Source organism: Arabidopsis lyrata (assembly GCF_000004255.2).
Source record: "Arabidopsis lyrata subsp. lyrata unplaced genomic scaffold ARALYscaffold_3, whole genome shotgun sequence".
Taxonomy (NCBI): domain Eukaryota; kingdom Viridiplantae; phylum Streptophyta; class Magnoliopsida; order Brassicales; family Brassicaceae; genus Arabidopsis; species Arabidopsis lyrata.
Genome location: NW_003302553.1, coordinates 6,312,550 through 6,331,911, shown reverse-complemented (window position 1 = coordinate 6,331,911; position 19,362 = coordinate 6,312,550). Strand labels below are relative to the sequence as shown.

General features: G+C 39.3%; 5 protein-coding genes and 1 pseudogene across 6 annotated transcripts; 5 read left to right on the top strand and 1 right to left on the bottom strand.

The window, feature by feature from the left end:
• The first annotated feature begins 23 nt into the window (after nucleotides 1-23).
• LOC9321138 (uncharacterized exonuclease domain-containing protein At3g15140) lies at nucleotides 24-2,444 on the top strand. The gene is made up of 6 exons (XM_021030644.1): nucleotides 24-436; nucleotides 735-937; nucleotides 1,191-1,271; nucleotides 1,516-1,641; nucleotides 1,759-1,882; nucleotides 1,964-2,444. The coding sequence occupies exons 1-6, from the start codon at nucleotides 167-169 to the stop codon at nucleotides 2,162-2,164; spliced, it is 1,005 nt and encodes a 334-aa protein (XP_020886303.1). The 5' UTR covers nucleotides 24-166; the 3' UTR covers nucleotides 2,165-2,444.
• Nucleotides 2,445-2,513: 69 nt separating this feature from the next.
• LOC110229783 (putative pentatricopeptide repeat-containing protein At3g15130) lies at nucleotides 2,514-5,061 on the top strand. The gene is made up of 2 exons (XM_021030640.1): nucleotides 2,514-4,856; nucleotides 4,965-5,061. The coding sequence occupies exon 1, from the start codon at nucleotides 2,742-2,744 to the stop codon at nucleotides 4,809-4,811; it is 2,070 nt and encodes a 689-aa protein (XP_020886299.1). The 5' UTR covers nucleotides 2,514-2,741; the 3' UTR covers nucleotides 4,812-4,856; nucleotides 4,965-5,061.
• Nucleotides 4,998-6,467, top strand: LOC110229784 (annotated as a pseudogene).
• A 23-nt stretch (nucleotides 6,468-6,490) lies between these two features.
• LOC9321137 (UPF0548 protein At2g17695) lies at nucleotides 6,491-7,376 on the top strand. The gene is made up of 2 exons (XM_021030645.1): nucleotides 6,491-6,821; nucleotides 6,898-7,376. Exons 1-2 carry the CDS (start codon nucleotides 6,505-6,507, stop codon nucleotides 7,346-7,348), a joined length of 768 nt encoding a protein of 255 aa, XP_020886304.1. The 5' UTR covers nucleotides 6,491-6,504; the 3' UTR covers nucleotides 7,349-7,376.
• Nucleotides 7,346-9,553, bottom strand: LOC110229785 (F-box protein At2g17690-like). 2 transcript variants are annotated; one of them, XM_021030642.1, is made up of 3 exons: nucleotides 9,097-9,553; nucleotides 8,880-8,948; nucleotides 7,346-8,707 (listed from the first exon to the last, which is right to left on the bottom strand). In XM_021030642.1, the coding sequence occupies exon 3, from the start codon at nucleotides 8,658-8,660 to the stop codon at nucleotides 7,425-7,427; it is 1,236 nt and encodes a 411-aa protein (XP_020886301.1). In that variant the 5' UTR covers nucleotides 8,661-8,707; nucleotides 8,880-8,948; nucleotides 9,097-9,553; the 3' UTR covers nucleotides 7,346-7,424. The 2 variants fall into 2 exon arrangements, with proteins under 2 accessions (XP_020886301.1, XP_020886302.1); XM_021030643.1 differs by having other exon boundaries at nucleotides 8,880-8,915.
• A 2,092-nt stretch (nucleotides 9,554-11,645) lies between these two features.
• Nucleotides 11,646-19,016, top strand: LOC9321136. Its single transcript, XM_002885024.2, has 6 exons — nucleotides 11,646-13,656; nucleotides 14,116-14,256; nucleotides 14,380-16,141; nucleotides 16,288-16,538; nucleotides 16,738-17,597; nucleotides 17,711-19,016. Exons 1-6 carry the CDS (start codon nucleotides 12,055-12,057, stop codon nucleotides 18,891-18,893), a joined length of 5,799 nt encoding a protein of 1,932 aa, XP_002885070.1. The 5' UTR covers nucleotides 11,646-12,054; the 3' UTR covers nucleotides 18,894-19,016.
• Nucleotides 19,017-19,362: the final 346 nt, after the last annotated feature.

Genomic DNA, 19,362 nt, shown 5'->3' with positions numbered 1-19,362 from the left:
TATGGTTTGGCTTTGGTTAGAGTTTGTGTGGATATAAATAAGTTTGGTTTTTAAATTCAATTTTGGTTCGATTTGGATTGGTAAATTTTACTTCTAAACAAACAAGGCTTTAGCTTCCCAGTCCCTCAATCATCTTCATCTTCAATCTTCATGCTATTTGACGAAAATGGCGTCCGCATTCTCTGCATTTAGGGTTTCATTGTCCAGAATCAGTCCTTTCCGTGATACTCGGTTCTCTTATCCCGCCACGTTCGCTTTAGCTCATACCAAACGAATCATGTGCAGCTCTACGCATTCTGTATCTTCATCTCCTTCTCCCTCTGACATTTCTTCTTCTTCTTCTTCTTCTCCGTCTACTTTTTCGTTAATGGGAGCAAGTGAAAATGCAAGGTGGAGACCGATGTGTTTGTATTACACTCACGGGAAATGCACAAAGGTAAACACTTTGCTAATCGTATTTCTTGTTAAATTTTGCTACAGCGGATTTAAATTCCATTTGCTGCTTGATTTTTGGTTGGTTCCTGCTCCGTGCGGTTGTTTCTAAACAAGCGCTTTTGATGCGGAATTAGTATCAACTATGCAATGTCTGCGACTTGTTCGATGGAATGTCTCAACGAGATTGAAACTTGTTTTCCTAGCGAGGAGTTTATCGTCTGTGTCTTGATCGTTATAGTTATTCTTTACAAAGATAATCGTGAATCGTGGGGTAATATAGTTTACGTTGGTGTTATCAGATGGATGATCCTGCCCATTTGGAAATTTTCAACCATGATTGTTCCAAGGAACTTCCAGTGGCTGCTACTGATCTTGGGAGAAAGAAGTCACAAGAATTCAACTTTTTCTTGGTTATTGACTTGGAAGGAAAAGTTGAGATTCTTGAGTTTCCTGTTTTAATCGTAGATGCCAAAACCATGGAAGTCGTAGACTTGTTCCACAGGTTATAACAGCTTCCTATCTTTAATGGCACAACTTGTATTAAAATCAAAAGGGTCTCGAGTGTTTGATTGGTTAAGTTTTTGTAGGAAATGTAAGTGCACAGTTAGACATAAGAACAGCTAATATATTGATGTTCTTTAGGAATTTTATTGCTCATAGCTAAATTTCACAATTCGGTTTAGTATATGTTCTTTAAAGTTTTTATTGCTCAATTTGACAATGTGGTTGATTATTTGTTCTTTGTACTTCATAAGGTTTGTAAGACCCACCAAAATGAGCGAGCAAGCAATTAACAAATACATTGAAGGCAAGTATGGGGAAGTCGGTGTTGATCGGTATGCTACTTCTTTCTTACTTCCGGGTGTAGATATAGATATGGCAACAATGCTTGTTATGTTTCCTTTCTAGTTGCATTAACTTGATCCTTTATGCTTATGTTACCAAATGGTATAGTTGATTAAATTTTGCTACCATAAGTTATGATAATGCTAAGAATTGGGTTAGAGTCCACAAACTTCTTCGTACACCTCTTTTTGTTTGCTTTAGTTTCTGCGATCGTCTTCAAAATTCGAATTGCAGTGTATGGCATGACACAGCTATTCCATTTAAGCAAGTTGTTGAGGAATTTGAAGCTTGGTTAGCTGAGCATGACTTGTGGACTAAAGATACAGATGGGGCTCTGAACGATGCAGCTTTTATAACATGGTATGAATCAATGATAAGAGATGTGCTTCACTGCTTCTTATGCACATACACAGTTTCCTAAAAGTTTCTTTAGAGCTCCTGCCATCTTTTGCATACTGATTAAGTTAATGTTATCAGTGGAAACTGGGATATAAAGACAAAGATTCCTGAGCAATGCGTAGTTTCAAACATCAATCTTCCGCCATATTTTACGGAGTGGATCAATCTCAAAGACATCTACTTAAATTTCTATGGCCGTGAGGTAAATTGGATATATCACTATGCATCATCATCCTATTGTTTGTTGTTATAATAAACTCACCAATGTTAGATGACATGACAGGCCAGAGGAATGGTGTCAATGATGAGGCAGTGTGGAATAAAACTGATGGGAAGTCACCATCTGGGTATTGATGACACAAAGAACATCACGAGGGTGGTGCAACGGATGCTCTCAGAAGGTGCAGTTCTCAAGATCACAGCTCGAAGGAGCAAATCCAATACGCGAAACGTCGAGTTTCTGTTCAAGAACAGGATTAAGTAAAGCTCTCAAGGAAAAATTGACAAACCCAATAAAGTTCCATGATCCATAAATAAATTTGTTACTTAGTCAAGTCTTTTGAGTATTAAGATGATAGCTCTAAGAAGACAATGTGGTTAGTCCTAAATGTGTGATCTGGTGAGAAGGTTTTGTAGGATCACATGTTTCGGACTCGAGAGCTATGTTATGTATGTAATAAATAGCTTTCCAAGACGACATTTTATCTCTGTAACAACTTTGGCCCAATCTCGGCCCAATAAAGTTTTGTAGAATCTCTGATTAATAAGGTTTGTAAAATCTGAGAAACTCGAGAATAAATAAGAGGCCCATGAATTGGCCCAATCTCGGCTGTAATCGCCTGTGTGCTGGTTCATCAGAAAGTCAAACAGCAACTTTGTGTCTTTGTTCATTTTGTCAGCACCTTCTTCACTCGCCGACTGAGGAAGACTCTCATGTGCTCGAGTTTGTAATATTTACGAACTCGGATTCTTTCATCACAGAAATTGCTATGTGCTTGAGTTTATAATATTCACAAACTCGAATTTTAGACTCGTGTTTCATTTGGACCAAGATTACACCGATGATTACGAATCAGCGACAAAACCTTGTTAGTATCTTGCGAGTTTGCACAAGGAAGGGGCTTTCTGGTCAAGGAGGTCAAGTTCATTGTTTTCTTCTCAAGTCTGGATCGGGTTTGAATTTGATTACGAGCAACTATCTTATCGATATGTACTGTAAATGCAGAGAACAGTTGATAGCTTATAAGGTGTTCGACAGTATGCCTGAGAGAAATGTTGTTTCATGGACGGCTCTAATGAGCGGTCATGTACTTAATGGTGACCTTAACGGGTCCTTATCTCTTTTCACTGAAATGGGGCGTCAGGGTATTTACCCAAACGAGTTTACTTTCTCGACGAATCTAAAAGCTTGTGGTTTGCTTAATGCGCTTGAGAAGGGGTTGCAGATTCATGGGTTTTGTTTGAAGATTGGTTTTGAAATGATGGTTGAGGTGGGTAATTCTTTGGTTGACATGTATTCAAAATGTGGAAGAATCAATGAAGCTGAGAAAGTGTTTCGTTGGATGGTGGGTAGGAGTCTGATAAGCTGGAACGCGATGATAGCTGGATATGTACATGCGGGTTATGGTAGTAGAGCTTTGGCTACGTTTGGGATGATGCAAGAGGCAAAGATAAAGGAAAGGCCAGACGAGTTCACTTTGACTAGCTTGTTGAAGGCTTGCAGTAGCACTGGTATGATTTATGCAGGAAAACAGATTCATGGTTTTCTAGTTAGGAGTGGGTTCCATTGTCCAAGTTCCGCAACCATCACCGGTTCTCTTGTGGATTTGTATGTCAAGTGTGGAAATCTCTTTAGTGCTCGGAAAGCTTTTGATCAAATCAAGGAAAAGACAATGATCTCATGGAGTTCATTGATTCTTGGATATGCTCAAGAGGGTGACTTCGTGGAGGCGATGGGTTTGTTTAAGCGACTACAGGAGCTAAGCTCTCAGATTGACAGTTTTGTTCTTTCTAGCATCATTGGAGTCTTTGCTGATTTTGCCCTCTTGCAGCAAGGGAAGCAAATGCAAGCACTCGTTGTGAAACTTCCATCTGGGTTAGAAACATCTGTTTCGAATTCACTGGTGGACATGTATCTCAAGTGTGGATTAGTTGATGAGGCTGAGAAATGCTTCGCCGAAATGCAGTTGAAAGATGTGATCTCCTGGACTGTAATGATCACTGGCTACGGGAAGCACGGGCTTGGCAAAAAAGCTGTTAGTATTTTTAACAAAATGTTGAGGCATAACATTGAGCCTGATGAGGTATGCTATTTAGCTGTACTTTCTGCTTGTAGCCATTCTGGTATGATCAAAGAAGGTGAAGAACTTTTTTCAAAGTTACTAGAGACACAGGGTATCAAACCTAGGGTAGAACACTATGCATGTGTAGTTGATCTACTAGGACGAGCTGGTCGTTTGAAGGAAGCTAAACATCTGGTTGACACAATGCCGATTAAACCAAATGTCGGAATATGGCAAACACTTCTTAGCCTCTGTCGAGTACATGGGGACATCGAATTAGGGAAAGAAGTGGGTAAGATTCTTTTGAGGATAGATGGAAAGAATCCTGCAAATTACGTGATGATGTCCAACCTATATGGGCAAGCCGGTTATTGGAACGAACAAGGGAACGCACGAGAGCTTGGGAGTATAAAAGGGTTGCAGAAAGAAGCTGGTATGAGCTGGGTCGAGATTGAGAGAGAGGTACATTTCTTCCGTAGTGGAGAGGATTCACATCCTCTGACACTTGTAATCCAAGAAACTTTGAAAGAAGTTGAAAGGAGACTGAGAGAAGAATTGGGATATGTTTACGGCCTGAAACATGAGCTGCATGATATAGACGATGAGTCAAAGGAGGAGAACCTTAGAGCTCACAGCGAAAAGCTAGCAATTGGTCTGGCATTGGCAACAGGCGGGTTAAACCAGAAAGGAAAGACAATAAGAGTGTTCAAGAACTTGAGGGTATGCGTAGATTGTCATGAGTTCATCAAGGGGCTGTCTAAAATCACGAAGATAGCGTACGTTGTGAGAGATGCTGTTCGGTTTCACAGTTTTGAAGATGGTTGTTGTTCCTGTGGAGATTACTGGTGACCTCAAGCTTGATTACTTCTGTTAAGCGTACGATTGGGTTTCATGGTAAAGCTGATACTTTTCGTCTACGTTGTTAATTTATTTTCTCCATTTATAGAAATATAATACAATTGTCTATAAATTTTTCAATTTTTGGTTTCTGTTTATATATAGATATGTATTAGAGAGAAAGCCCTAGTTGTGACGTCTGTCTAAAGTTGGAAGAATGACTAAGAGGATATGCGATCTTCCACCGGATTTGGTAGGGGAGAAGATACTAGCCAAGGTTCCGATAACATCCCTGTCGGCAGTGTGATCCACTAGCAAACTATGGGACGCTTTATCCAAAGATTGGATTTTGGGTAAAGCAGCAGCAGCAAGGCAGCAGTTTTTGGGGTTCATGAGTCATGACGATGGATTCTAAGGTTTGTTCACTCAGATTCCATCTCCGCAAGGAAGAAGACTTGGTTGATCTATATATAAAGCAGGTAGATTTACTTAATCAAGTGGAGATATCAACTGTTTTTCACTGCGCCGGCTTATTATTATGCGTCGCCAAGGACAACTCAAGGCTCGTGGTGTGGAACCCTTATTTGGGGCAAACAAGGTGGATCGGACCCAGAACAAGTTTCCACAGATTAGATAAGTATGCTCTCGGATACAACATTAACCGTAACCACAAAATCTTGAGGTTTGTGGATGAATGCATCCATTTAGAACACCTTTTCGGGTTCGAAATCTATGACTTTAGTTCTAATTCATGGAGGGTTCTTGACATCAGACCCGACTGGGAGGTAGAATTCTATCAACGTGGTGTGTCTTTGAAGGGAAATACTTATTTTTTCGCTCATGAGAAGTTAGGGGCTGACCTTTTTGCTCCAGTGGGAATCGGATCTGGTGGAGGGGAAGATGTTACGATAGACCTCCAACAGGTTAAAGACTTCTTACTCTGCTTTGATTTTACAACGGAGAAATTTGGACCCCGTCTGCCTCTTCCGTTTCACTCTATTATAGAAGATACTGTGACCCTCTCATGTGTTAGAGAAGAACAGCTTGCTGTGCTATATCAGCAGGGTGAGGATTCAATAGAACTATTGGAGATTTGGGTTACTACCAACATTGAGCCCAATGCTGTGTCGTGGAGCAAGTTTTTGAAAGTGGATATGAGACCACAACTCACTGGTTTTGTTGCTGTTCGGTTTGACCATAACTCTGGGAGCTTCTTCATTGACGAGCAAGAGAAAGTCGCTGTGGTTTTCGATGTAGACGGGTATCGAGACACTGAGACCGCTCGGTACCACACAGCTTTTATCATTGGAGACGACGGCTACTTCAAATCCGTGAGTCTGGGAGAAGCTCCCAATGTCTATGACGGGAAACCTGGCCATTTGGGATATACTCCACAATTTTATTGTCCCCCACTTGTGTGCTCTTCTTCTTATCTCCCAAGTTTTGTTAGTCACTCATGATCTTCGTTACGTTTCTTCTATTAGGAGCTAATAAATAAGGATGTCGTCTATTTCATGTTTCTTGTCACTTGTTCAATTTTGTTTCTTGCGTTGTCGACTGCCAGTCAATTGTCAAGCGATTACTATAGTCACTTATTCACTTTGCTGTTGATTTCGGATTTTTTCATGTTTCTAAGCCCTTTCTTAAAAAAATTTGCGTTGATTTGGAGTTTGTTCTTCCATCTTAATTTGTCTTAAGATTTCTCATGATGATGCAATTTATGATAATCACTTCTAGAAGGAGCAAAGTCCACTCTAAGAAACGTCGAGTTTCAGTTCAAGAACTGGATCAAGCCATGAATACTCAAGTCAAGTTTAAAATAGAACAGAAATTTTTATATTCCAGAACAGGAACCTTCAATTATGACAACAAGTACAGAGGAGTTTCGTCTAGGTCTATAGCTAAAATTAAAGAAGATTCAGAGGTTGATAAAGATGGATTCTTGATCAATTATGCTCTTGTCTTAGTCGGTTCAGGTAAAGAGAGTTATGAGAAGGGCAAAAAAACTCTACAAAATTGGAAGTATGTGTTGCTCTTTATTCATCTCAAGAACACCAATCGGTTCTGTTCTTATTGATTTCTATCTGAAAAATTGCAGGCATTTTGGAATGGATTGGGCATTTGTTGATCCTGCAACTCCTGTTGAAACCGGTAAGAAGTTTTGCATTTGTGTGAAAGAAGTTCTTCCATGGGTGATGCTTCCTCTACAAGTGGTTTATGTTGATGAAAGCCGGAAATCAAGAAAAGGCCCTGCGGATTTCGGTTACGGAAGCGGCACTCTTCAGGGTCATTTACTAGCTGGTGAAGAACAGTTTTCGATAGAGCTTGATGGAAATGGTGAGGTATGGTATGAGATAACGTCGTTCTCAAAGCCAGCTCATTTCTTGTCGTTCCTCGGATATCCTTATGTGAAGCTAAGGCAGAAGCACTTTGCTCGCCATTCTTCTGAAGCAGTGCTATCAATGGTTTGTGATGGTACCGAATATGAAGATATTTCATTAAACAAGTTGCATCTTCTGTTCAATACACTTTGTCTATACCAAAAATGAAGATGAAAGGTAAAGTTTTTATTCAGATGATCGGTACTCTTAATACATAAAAATTTAGCTTTGATCTAAACAAGATTTAGAGAAAGCTAGGAACAAACATTTGGAAACAACTCTGCTCAGATTCCGACATTGTTGTGATACTACCATCATCTAGCTTGAACACCTTAATCTCGTTTTCCTTGTCGGTGAAGTAAATAGAATTTGGCAGGCATCCATAGAACTCACGAGCCAAAACCGAGAAACAAGTATCGGTAGCCATCAGAAACGCATTATCTCCCAAGGACTTGACTTCTACCCATTTCACCAATTCATAATCCATCTCGTAAACCTTGAAACCTATCGTTTTGGGACACTCACGTTCAAATAACTCACAGTTTACATTCCCAACATCGTCGTGTAGCACTCGGAAAAAGTAATGACCGGGATCAGCATCCAAGAAATGAGCATTGGCATCATCAGCCAAGGAATCAGCTTTTCTCTTTAGGAGATTCTCGTCAATGAGACGATCTACAATGTAAAGCACTCCACGACATCTTACATACCTTTTTTCTCCGCAAGATCCGTTAGTGATGTTTCCATATAGTGAAGGTCCGAACCTGGAGATGTCGTAAGAGGAACTAATCCACCAAACAATCCCTTTTGTATCCAAGGCGTAAGTAAGACCTTTTTCAAGTACAATGTCAGAGAATTGAGCTACTTGTCCTTTGACTCTCATCCATCTTTCTTCTTTCCAGTACCTGATCAACCCGTCGATGCCGATCACTAGCACACGATGATCTCCTCCTGGGACTTTGAAAAGAAACACTCTTTTGAATCCGCGAGCTGTTTTTCTCATGTGGCCCTCTAAAACCGCGCGAGCTGTTTTTCTCATGTGGCCCTCTAAAACCGCATAAGCTTCTTGAATCTCGGAGACTATGAATTCTGACAGATCAATGCGCTTGCACGAATGTCGTAGTGCGAGGCGCGAGAGAGAGTTGAGGAGATGGAATTTCCCGGAGTTGAGATCGGTGTCTGATTTGATCAACCACCCTTGGTCCGGAGAGGAGGAGAGAGTGACGCGAAAGAAGGCGGCTCGCGAGAGGAACGGGCCATACTTGAGGGCCGGAATAATATTTCCTTGGAAGGTGACATGGACTTCGAGGGGCATGAAGTAGATGAGAGGGCAGCTTAAGAAAAGGTTCTTGTTGGCGCGGGAAGCAGATGAGCGCCAAGATTTGCAGATGCTACGGAAACGGTTGAATTCGACAATGGAAAACAATCGGACAGCGATTAAGCCAAGGAGCTCCTTCGGTAAGTTAGACCAATCACCCATTTTGCTACTATGGTTGTTTTAACGCTCCAAATAGTTGTGCTTTGGCCCTTTAAAGAATTAAAATATTAATAGTGTGCATTTTAGTCTATAGGGTAACAAAATTCACTCATTTCCTTATAAAAAAATGAAAACGAATAAAAATGGTCGGTTCCTTTCGTCCCAAAAAAAAGAATAAATATGGTCGGATCCATCCACACTAGCTCAAGTCAAGAAATTTACCTGTGCACGAGAGTTCAACTTTACTTCCTTTCAAACCTTAAAGAGTTGAGAAAAAGCTCAATGAGTTTGCTGACCAAAAAAAAAAACACTGAAAATGAATAAATTGAAAGGTCATCTAGTTGAATATCAATTGAAAACATTTTTTTTGGGTGAAATGTCAGTATGATTTAAAAATTAATTAACTAACAAAGAGAAATTTCTTTTATGCAAATTTTACATTTATAATGGTAGATTTTGGTCGGAGGATATGTCGGCGCTGCAGGTTATGACGTTGAAAGAAAAGAATTGGGGTTTGATGGTGTATGGGTAAACTGTTTTAGATCGAGACAATTTTACAAATTGATAAGAAAAAATATTTTGTGTTGCTTAAGTTCTACCGGTGTTTGGGTTGCCGAATCTTAGAGATCTCTTGAAATGTTGGACTCTTCGAAGCGGCGTGAGTCTCTAGGGGAGTTTTTTTACTCTTTCTGCTTTAATCTTCCTTATTTATAGGTACACGTCAAACCCTACATATGTTTTTGCTAGGGCTGACGTGTATTGTGAAATCTTATCTTTTATCTTTATAGCTGACGTGGCAATAACCAAATAATTCATCATATATCTTGAATGTTTTTGCTAGGGTTGACGTGTATTGTGAAATCTTATCTTTTATCTTTATAACTGACGTGACAATAACCAAATAATTCATCATATATCTTGAATGTTTCTGTACGATGATTTTCATGTCGTTTTGCAAACAAATTTATTGAATCCTTAAAAGATGGGGTGTATTGGAGATTCCAAATTTTGGAAGACTTTCTAGATTTCGTATTTGGGGAGATTTGGAAGGATATTTGATGATTTTGATGGACTTACAAAACGGTTCTTATGGTTTACCAATATTTTTTTTAAAAAAAAATACACAAATTTTAGATTTTTTTAAAAATTCTTGTAACTTTTGGTCTAAACCGAACTTTTGAATTGAACCAAACTTTGCAAATGTACCAAAATTGATAAAATGAGCCAAAGTTGGGGGTCTAAAATAAACTTAGGTTTTCAATTTGGAATTCTTTTACCCAAACCGAACAAACCGAATGTCCAAACTATAATTTATTGCAATTCAAAATTCTACCCAAAAATCGAACAATCCGAACAACCAAAATTTTGGACATATTTAACTGTTTGCCCAGTCTTAACTACACTACTTTGATAAAAAGATGTAGTGATGTTAAAATGGCTAAGAGCCCGAGAGCTTAAACGAACTCAATATAAGGCCATATTTAAAGGGAGAACACTTAGGTGTTTTTAACCTTTTAAAAATAGAAAATATTGTGAATAGTGTTAGATCTGTTCTTGTTGTAGAATTGTTCTTGGCCCAGTTTTAGCGTGACGTGGCGCTTCATCATTTCATCATTGGCTACGAATTTTTGCAAAGGAAAAAAACATTTCATTTCTCCTTCGATCCGAAATCTATGCTAGGGTTTAATTAAATAATATGTTTGTTTGTTTGTTTTTTTTATTTATATCTTTAATGTTCTTTTTTGTTTCATAAAAATTTGATATTATATTTTGTGTTTCTTTTTATTTTCAAATCTATTTTAGTATAAGTTTTTTAAGTTTGCAATTTAAAAGTTATTTCTTAAAGTTTTTAAAATTGTAAACTAATGATCTTACATTATTTCAATTTCAAATCAATTTCTATGATCTAAACATGTTCTACTAATAATCACTTACTTTACAAAAGATTTTAATTAAAGCTCTTACAATATTTTAATATTTTTTCTCCCTTAAGATCAAACTTCAAAGATGCACCCTTGCATATGCCCTAAGAGGTCCCTCATTTACTTATGTAATATAGCGTTTCTAAGTTGTTTGGCGATAATTTTTGGTAGAAAAATTGTATAAGAAATAGCAAAACAAAAAAGGCCCATGATTAAGACCACTTTTGGCCTTAAGAGCTTCGTGTGTTGACTTATATTATTAAGTTAGACATGCTTTGATTTGATTAGTTGTAGATTTTAAAGTTTTTTTTTGATAAACCTATTGGTTGATCTGGTCTGCCCTAATAAAAATGTATCAAAGTGTTTCAGAGTAAATTTCTCCCGAAAACCACCACACTGTCTGTTCCGAATTTGGAATGTTTTCCGACTAATGTTAGGGGTAGCCAAATTGCATGTTACTAGATTACCAAGTAAACTAATTTGACCCAAACGCAATATTCCCACATAGATGTGTTTTTTTGTTTTTAGCGTTGATCGAACATGAGTTTGTTTCTTCCAAACTTCCCCAATTGTCAAGTAACACTAGACCATAGCTGTGTGGGCTTCAAAATTGTTTTTAGATTTAGTTTTTACAAAAATCTACTTTATAACTAATCAAAATTATAAAAAAAATAGATTTTCTAAAATAGATAAAGAATCTGGATTTTGATAGCTTTTATCAATTTTCAAAAAAAAAAAAAAATCAATGTCCAGTGAATTTTTTACTTTTTAACTGTGATTTGACTTTCTTTTTTCTATTTTTTATTTTTATATTTTTTTCTAATACACAATCTATAAACCAAAATCCAAAAACCATTTAAAAACTTGCAAACATTTGGTCATTCATGGCCACAACTCGAATCTGATTGGTTTTTGAACGATCAACGGTTGTGTTTAGTCGTCTGTGATTTTGACATCATGCGGCTGAGCTTCACTCGCTTCAATTGAGCGTGGCTATAATAAAATACACGATAGAAAAATTAGTAAACAACATTAATTTTTTGAAAATATTCAAAATTTTCATGGGACTTATAATTTTTTTTCCTGAATTTCTAGTATTTATTTGACTTGCGCAACCGTGGAGCCCTAAGACTCTGAGGTAAATTGCGGAGGAGTAATCATCGGAGAGACGAACTTCTCGGAGGAAGAAGCTTCCGATTATATCACTATAATCCTAATTTTGGAATTCGTAAGTTAATTAGTCGAAATTAGGATCTAGGGTTTGGGTTTTTGGGTTCATTCGGATTCATTTCTGCAAATTTGGGCTGATCATGGCGCTAAGGATAGTCGCTTTAATGCGTATTCGTAAGCATATCCGTCGCGAGACTGCTTCATGGTTTAATTTATAAGGCGTAAGGTTCGGTGAGCGGTTGGTTTTATTTATGTTCATTTTGGATCAGCCTGGAGAACAAGTGTTGTATGCCTGTTGATTCGTCATGAAAAAGAATCATTCGGGTTCTCCTTCTGGGAAGAAGAGTAAGAAGCTTGCTGCAATATGCGAGGAGGAATACAAAAAAAACCATGGAGAGTCGCTGGATAGAGATGGTGGGTCTGGGTTAGCTTGTGCTGACTCTGAACTTCGGCGGAGCTCTAGGGTCAGGAAGATACCGTCCATCTTGGACGCTTCTCCTCCGCCTCCGAAGAAAAGGCAGCGTTTAAATAAACACGTAGATAGGAGTTCTAGTAGTATAAAGAAAGGGAAACGAAATGAGGATGAGGATGAGGATACCCTGGATGGTTGGAAATCCAGGTTGAGGTCAAGGAGGAAGAACGTTGGTTCCCAAGCGAGTGGGAGACAGAGACGTGTGGTCAAGGGGAAAAGAAAGCTCGTTTTCAGAAACCGTGCCTGTGAGTTGAGTGACAAAGCAGTGGAAAGTGACAGGGAAGAGGAAAGAAGAGCCCCTCTAGGTGGGGGGCTGATTAAAACAAAAAAGCCAGTGGATGTTAAAGAATCGGAATGTTCGGAAGATGGGGAAAAAGAGTCCGATACCAGTAATTCGGAAGATGAGAGTGCTAGCGAGTCAGAGGAATCAATGCAGGCTGACAGTGAAGATAGAGAGGAAGTTGAGGAGAAGATGGCTACCAAAAGATCCGTTGTTTTAGATAGTGAGAATGAAGCTGAAGTTGATGGAACGGAGACTGAGAGCGAGGTTGGAACAGACAGTACTGACAATGAGATTGATGATAGTGATGAAGAGGGGGAAAGCGAGACACAAGGTAGTGCAGAGAAGACAGGAAGTGAGACTGAAGCTAATGTGGAGGAAATGAGAGCTGATACTAATGTTAGGATGGAAGCAGTACAAAATGAAAGTCGGAATCAAATGGAAGAATTGGAAAATGAGATTGAGATGGGAGTTGAAGATGAGAATAAGGAGATGTGTGTAATGGTTTCGGAAAGTGGAAATGGCACTGGTGTGCTAGAAGATGAGAATAAGGACATGGGTGTAGGGGTTTCCGGAAGTGGAAATGGCACTGGTATACTAGAAGATGATAGCAATTTTGCTGCTAAAGTTAAGAACAGAGAAGGAGATACTTTACATCCTGAACTACTTCGTGAAGCTAGCATCGAGGTTAATGAGAGTTTGGAGCAGAATGATGACATCGGAGAGCAAGGTGTTTCTAGAACACCATCCAATAATAAGACCAAGGAACATAGTGAGTTTCTTGATAGAGGGAGTGAAAGTGTGGAAATGCTTGACGAGTTACCTATTCAGAATGAAACGTGCAAGAAGGCAGTTGACTCAGTTTCCACTTCATCAGATAGACTAGGTAAACCTCTCTTCAAACAAACCAGACGCTGTGGTTTATGTGGAGTTGGTACTGATGGCAAACGCCCGAAGAAGTTGATGCAAGATAATGGTGACAGTGACGTAGAGGCACATAGTGGGTCTTCATCTTCAGAGGAGCAAAACTATGACATATTGGATGGTTTTGGCGATGATCCTGGATGGCTAGGCCGTCTATTGGGCCCTATAAACGATCGTTATGGAATTTCTGGAACTTGGGTTCATCAGAACTGTGCCGTATGGAGTCCCGAGGTATTGTGTGGTTCTGATTAACACAACACGTCTTTTGATTGCTTAAGTGCATTTACATGTGTTTATCACTTCAATATTATATGTTCCATGGGTTCATTTACAGACAATGTGTATTCAATTCTGTCACAGTATTAGTGTTTATTTCTCTTCTAAATTCTGTGTTTTTCTCTCGCTTAATCTTTTGATGTTCTGTGAGTTTGTTTCGTAATTATTGATATATCTCTGACATGGTGTATTTGTCATTACTGTTCTTGAAAATTTAAGAAAACAGTTAAAGAGCAGAATATACAAAAAGGCTTGTCAATTTTCTTGATTTTCTAGTTTTCTCTATTCCTTGATCTAAGCATACAAAGGTTTTGTACATTTATTTATCTATTGTAACTATGCCCTTATTGTTACATTAATTTGACTGAACCCTGTTTTCTGTTAACGTCAATGTTCAATACTCTTGTACTGCAGGTTTATTTTGCTGGTGTAGGATGCTTAAAGAATATAAGGGCGGCACTTTTCAGAGGGAGGTCATTAAAATGCACTCGCTGTGCAAGACCTGGGGCAACCATTGGTTGTCGAGTTGATCGATGTCCAAGAACCTATCATTTGGTCTATTACTACTCCTTTTCCGGTTTCCCTTCCTCACCTGAGATATAGGCTAATTAACTCGCAGCTGTAACTGTTCCTGTATCTTGCTCTGACTACTTCTTTGTGGTGTTCTGTATTTTGCAGCCTTGTGCACGAGCTAATGGTTGCATCTTTGATCACCGTAAATTTCTCATTGCTTGCACAGACCATAGACATCATTTCCAACCCCATGGTCGCCAGTGTCAAGTCAGACTGACGAAGATGAAAACCAAGAGGATGCGACTGGAGATGAAGAAGCACTCAAATGATGCCTGGCGCAAGGATGTGGAAGCGGAAGAAAAGTGGTTTGAGAAATGTGGTGAAGATGAAGAATTTTTAAAACGTGAAAGCAAGAGACTGCATCGAGATCTATTAAGAGTTGCTCCTGAGTATATTGGAGGTTCTGATTCTGAGAGTGGAAAGGCATTTGAGGGATGGGACTCTGTTGCTGGGCTTGAAGGTGTTACTCAATGTATGAAAGAGGTTGTTCTTATACCCTTACTGTATCCAGAATTCTTTGATAACCTTGGACTTACACCTCCAAGAGGTATCCTCTTACATGGACATCCTGGAACTGGAAAAACTCTTGTGGTTCGAGCGCTGATCGGTTCCCTTGCTCGTGGTAATAGACGAATTGCCTACTTTGCCCGCAAAGGGGCAGACTGTCTGGGAAAATACGTTGGTGATGCTGAGCGCCAGTTGAGGCTCTTGTTTCAGGTCGCTGAAAAATGCCAACCATCCATCATATTTTTTGATGAAATAGATGGTCTCGCTCCCAAGCGGTCAAGGCAGCAAGATCAAACTCATAGCTCCGTTGTATCCACATTGCTGGCTTTACTAGATGGCTTAAAGTCTCGTGGCTCAGTGGTGGTCATAGGTGCAACAAACTACCCTGATGCTATTGACCCAGCATTAAGGAGGCCTGGGAGGTTTGATAGGGAGATCTATTTTCCACTACCATCAGTCGACGATAGGGCTGCAATCATCTCACTCCATACTAGGAAGTGGCCCAAGCCGGTGTCTGGATACTTGCTCAAGTGGGTTGCTAAAGAAACTGCCGGTTTTGCTGGTGCAGATATACAAGCTCTCTGCACACAAGCTGCCATGATTGCCTTAAATAGGAGTTTCCCTTTACAAGAATCTTTGGCCGCTGCAGAGTTGGGAGTGTCTAGTAGTAATCGTGCTGCTCTTCCATCCTTCTCAGTTGAAGAAAGAGATTGGTTGGAAGCTTTATCCCGCTCCCCACCCCCATGTTCACGTAGAGGAGCAGGAATAGCAGCTAGCGATATATTTTCTTCTCCCCTTCCTACTTACTTGGTGCCTTCTTTATTGCCGGCATTGTGTTCTTTACTTGTTGCCCTTCATCTTGAAGAACGTATTTTGCTACCTCCTCTTCTTTCCAAAGCTGCGGTTGATGTCCAAAATGTGATCCGTTCTGCTTTGAGCGACAAGAAGATAACTGAGGGTTGTTGGTGGTCTCATGTTGCTACCCTTCTCCATGAAGTAGATGTTGTAAAGGATATAGTACAAAGACTTTCTTATACTGGGATACTGGATGGAGGATCTGACTTGGTTAGATCTGTTGCAAGCATTCCTGGTACTGGCGACTGTAGTTTGGGTTCTGCACAATTCATGGTACATAGAGTCTGCCGACGTCCTGGGCTTTTGGGGAATGCTTCTGTAGAAACAACGAGCAAGTCAGGGTTCCAACTGCTTATTGCTGGAGGTCCTAAATCTGGTCAACGACATCTTGTTTCTTGTATCTTGCATTGTTTTATTGGAAATGCAGAGATGCAGAAGATAGACACCGCAACAATTTCACAAGAAGGAAATGGGGATCTGGTGCTAGGCGTAACTCACTTATTAAGTACGTACTTCGTTATTAAACTTTCCATAATTTTACTTCCGTAATGGCGATATTTAAGTCTTTCATCTTATGTTACATTTTATTTGCTTGGTTTCTACCCCATTTCCAGTGAACTTGCCTAACTGGAATATCTGGTCTGCTTGTAGTTAAATGTGCAAGCAGGAAATCATGTGTTGTATTCATGCCAAGAATTGACTTGTGGGCAGTAGAGACAGAAACTCCACTGAATAAGGGAATTGAGTGTGATGATGCTTCTTTAAAGGAGAATTGTTATTCCCTTTTTCGAGAAATGGGAGAGGAAAAGGCATTACAGAATGCTGTTCGAGTTTCACATGCTTGGAACACATTTTTTGAGCAAGTAGAATCATTGCGAGTTTCCACAAAGATGATGATTCTGGTATGCTTAACTTTTTACCCTCCTTAATATTGTTTTCTCCAATATATTTTCCTTGTTTAGTTGATAATGGGCTGTCTTTTTAAAAAAAAAAAAATCGTGAAGGGTAATGTAAATCCTTGTATTTCCGTTTTTGTTGATTAGCAGTCTCTGAGAAGACTGTCAACACTTGAGACTAAAATTGTTTATTTTTTGGTGGTAGGCTACTTCTGGCATGCCCTACAAACTCCTGCCTCCTAAGATACAACAATTCTTTAAGACCGACCTATCAAAGGAGTATCAGCCAACTATGTCTGAGGCTGTTCCACAATTCAATGTACAAGTTGTTGAAAGTTCTGATCATGATATAGCCATTGACCTGTCTGCTACTGAGTTGTCAAGGCGGGCAATCCAGGTGTTTCTTCATTTGGTGCATCAGGGAACCCATACTCACTGTGGCTTACAGAAGAAATACAAAAGAGAGAATCCTGACCAGGGTTGCAGAGATGCAGCTTATCAGAATAATACTGATCATGGCGCAGGGGAAGAAGCAGGTGTTAAATCAAAACCTCTTGATGATGGTTCTTTAAAAGTTCCACCATTACCTATCAACATAAATGTGAAAGCAAAATCAAGCCTGCAATTAGCTGTCTCCACATTTGGTTATCAAATACTACAGTATCCTCAATTTGCTGAACTTTGTTGGGTGACATCAAAGCTTAAGGAAGGGCCAAGTGCAGATGTTTCTGGTCCTTGGAGGGGATGGCCATTTAATTCGTGTATCACTCGCCCTTGTAATTCCTCAGAGCAGACTATTACTTCTTCCGATTCCAACAATGTTAAAGGCAAAGATTCAACTGGCATTGTCAGAGGTCTTACTGCAGTTGGATTATCAGCATATAGAGGAACCTATATATCACTGAGGGAAGTCTCCTTTGAGGTACGGAAAGTTCTGGAGCTCTTAGTTGGACGGATCAATGTTAAAATCAACGCTGGAAAGGACAGATGTCGATATATTCGAATTTTGTCTCAAGTTGCTTATCTGGAAGATCTGGTTAATAGTTGGGTATATGCGATGCGAAGGTACGCCTTAAAATATTTTGTTTTATCATTTATGTATGTTCGTTTTAATACACATACATAACTTAATTTTTTTTTTTATGTATGTTTATGTAACACAACTTCATTATTTACAGTTTTGAATCAACCACTCAAACAGAGTCGGCGAATCCATTGCCTTGTTCTGTAGTCAATCCATCAGTGAGGAATGAGCCAACTGAGCAAGGAACATCTGATCAATCAAAAGGGTCAGAAGAAGACCTGAAAGAAGATACCCAAAACACGAATTGTCCAGACCCTATAGCATCTAGTAATCTTACCGACACTCATCAGCCAGTTGTAGAGATTGCAAATGGTCATAGTGGAACAAATCATGAACCTTTTCTTGAAGATACTGGACATCTTACAACCCACAGTACGGATGGCTTAACTTTGGTCAAAGAGAATGTTGATGTTATTTCGAATACTGAAATGGTGATTGAGGATTCAGGAGTGAGTTCCTTTCGGCAGGCTGTTCTCCTTGATCTTAACTCTCCTGCAGCTGACCATGAACAGAATGAAACTCCCCATGGATCATGCGAGGTAGAAACTACAGGAACAGTAATTTCTTTGCAAGGAAAAGCTGATTCCCTAGACAATCGTAATGGATCTGAGGATCCCAATTCTATCTCCCTGAAAGATCCCCACAAATCAGCTGACTCAAATAACGGTAATGCCGGGGACGGAGTTCATGGCTTGGAATCTGCAAACAACATGCCTGAACCAGTTGAACAAGTTGAAACAACTGCAAGAACCAATCCTCTGGATGACCCTAGTTTGGTGTGTTTGTACCGTTGCTGCTCCCAGTGTGTCTCCATCCTCCAAGATTCAATGCATAAATTAGTTACTCGCGAATTGAGACTTGGTAGGAGTTCCATCACAACAGACGGTATACATGATGCGGTTTCTTCATTATCAGTGGAGCTTATTGCTGCTGTTAGAAAGTTCATCTCTGCGAAAAACAATGGTACTATGCAGGAAGCGAAGGTCGAAGATCATGAGGAATGTCCAGAAAAGGAAGCATGTTCTTGCAAAAGCTTATCCGGTAAATTTCTTGCCTCTGTGGAATGTTGCAGTCATTCTGCTGAATTGCAAGGGAGCTTAGATGAAGGAAATACATATCCAAGCCATAAGACTTGGCTTGAACCATTATTCGTTTTCAGAGATGGAATATTGGTTCCGGTAAGTACTGAAGATGACCGCTCTTTGCATTGTAAATATGATAGATTCTGCCTTGGTTCTCTCATAGAGTTGATTGCAACTGAGATGAAGCCTTTTTGATTTGATTCATCTGTTATCTTTTGTTACTCAAATCAATTGGTGTCTCTGCCATTGATTTTCTGTTACAAGACTGGTGAAATGTTTAGCTCAGATATAAAAAAAATCAGCAGTTTCTTGGCTCAAGTTCCTGTTTTTTCAAGCTGCGTATTAATATCTTTCTCTTGAGATTGATTGTGATGTGATTAGCTTTCTTTTCTCAGCATCGTCAACAAATCTTCAGGTACGCGATTAGCCTTAGCCACATGTAACCTAATAAAGATTTACGGCTAATGCACATAAATAATGTTATCATAGAATATGCAATGTCATACTATATATAATTGGAGAACAATGTAGACAATGTAGGTTCAGAGCTCGAGATTTAATGCTTTTACATTCACATGTATTTTAATATTACCAATATCTTTGTATTTATTAGGTTACTATAAATCTTAGCTGTCGAGTAGGAGGCGATGGATAAGAAATAATA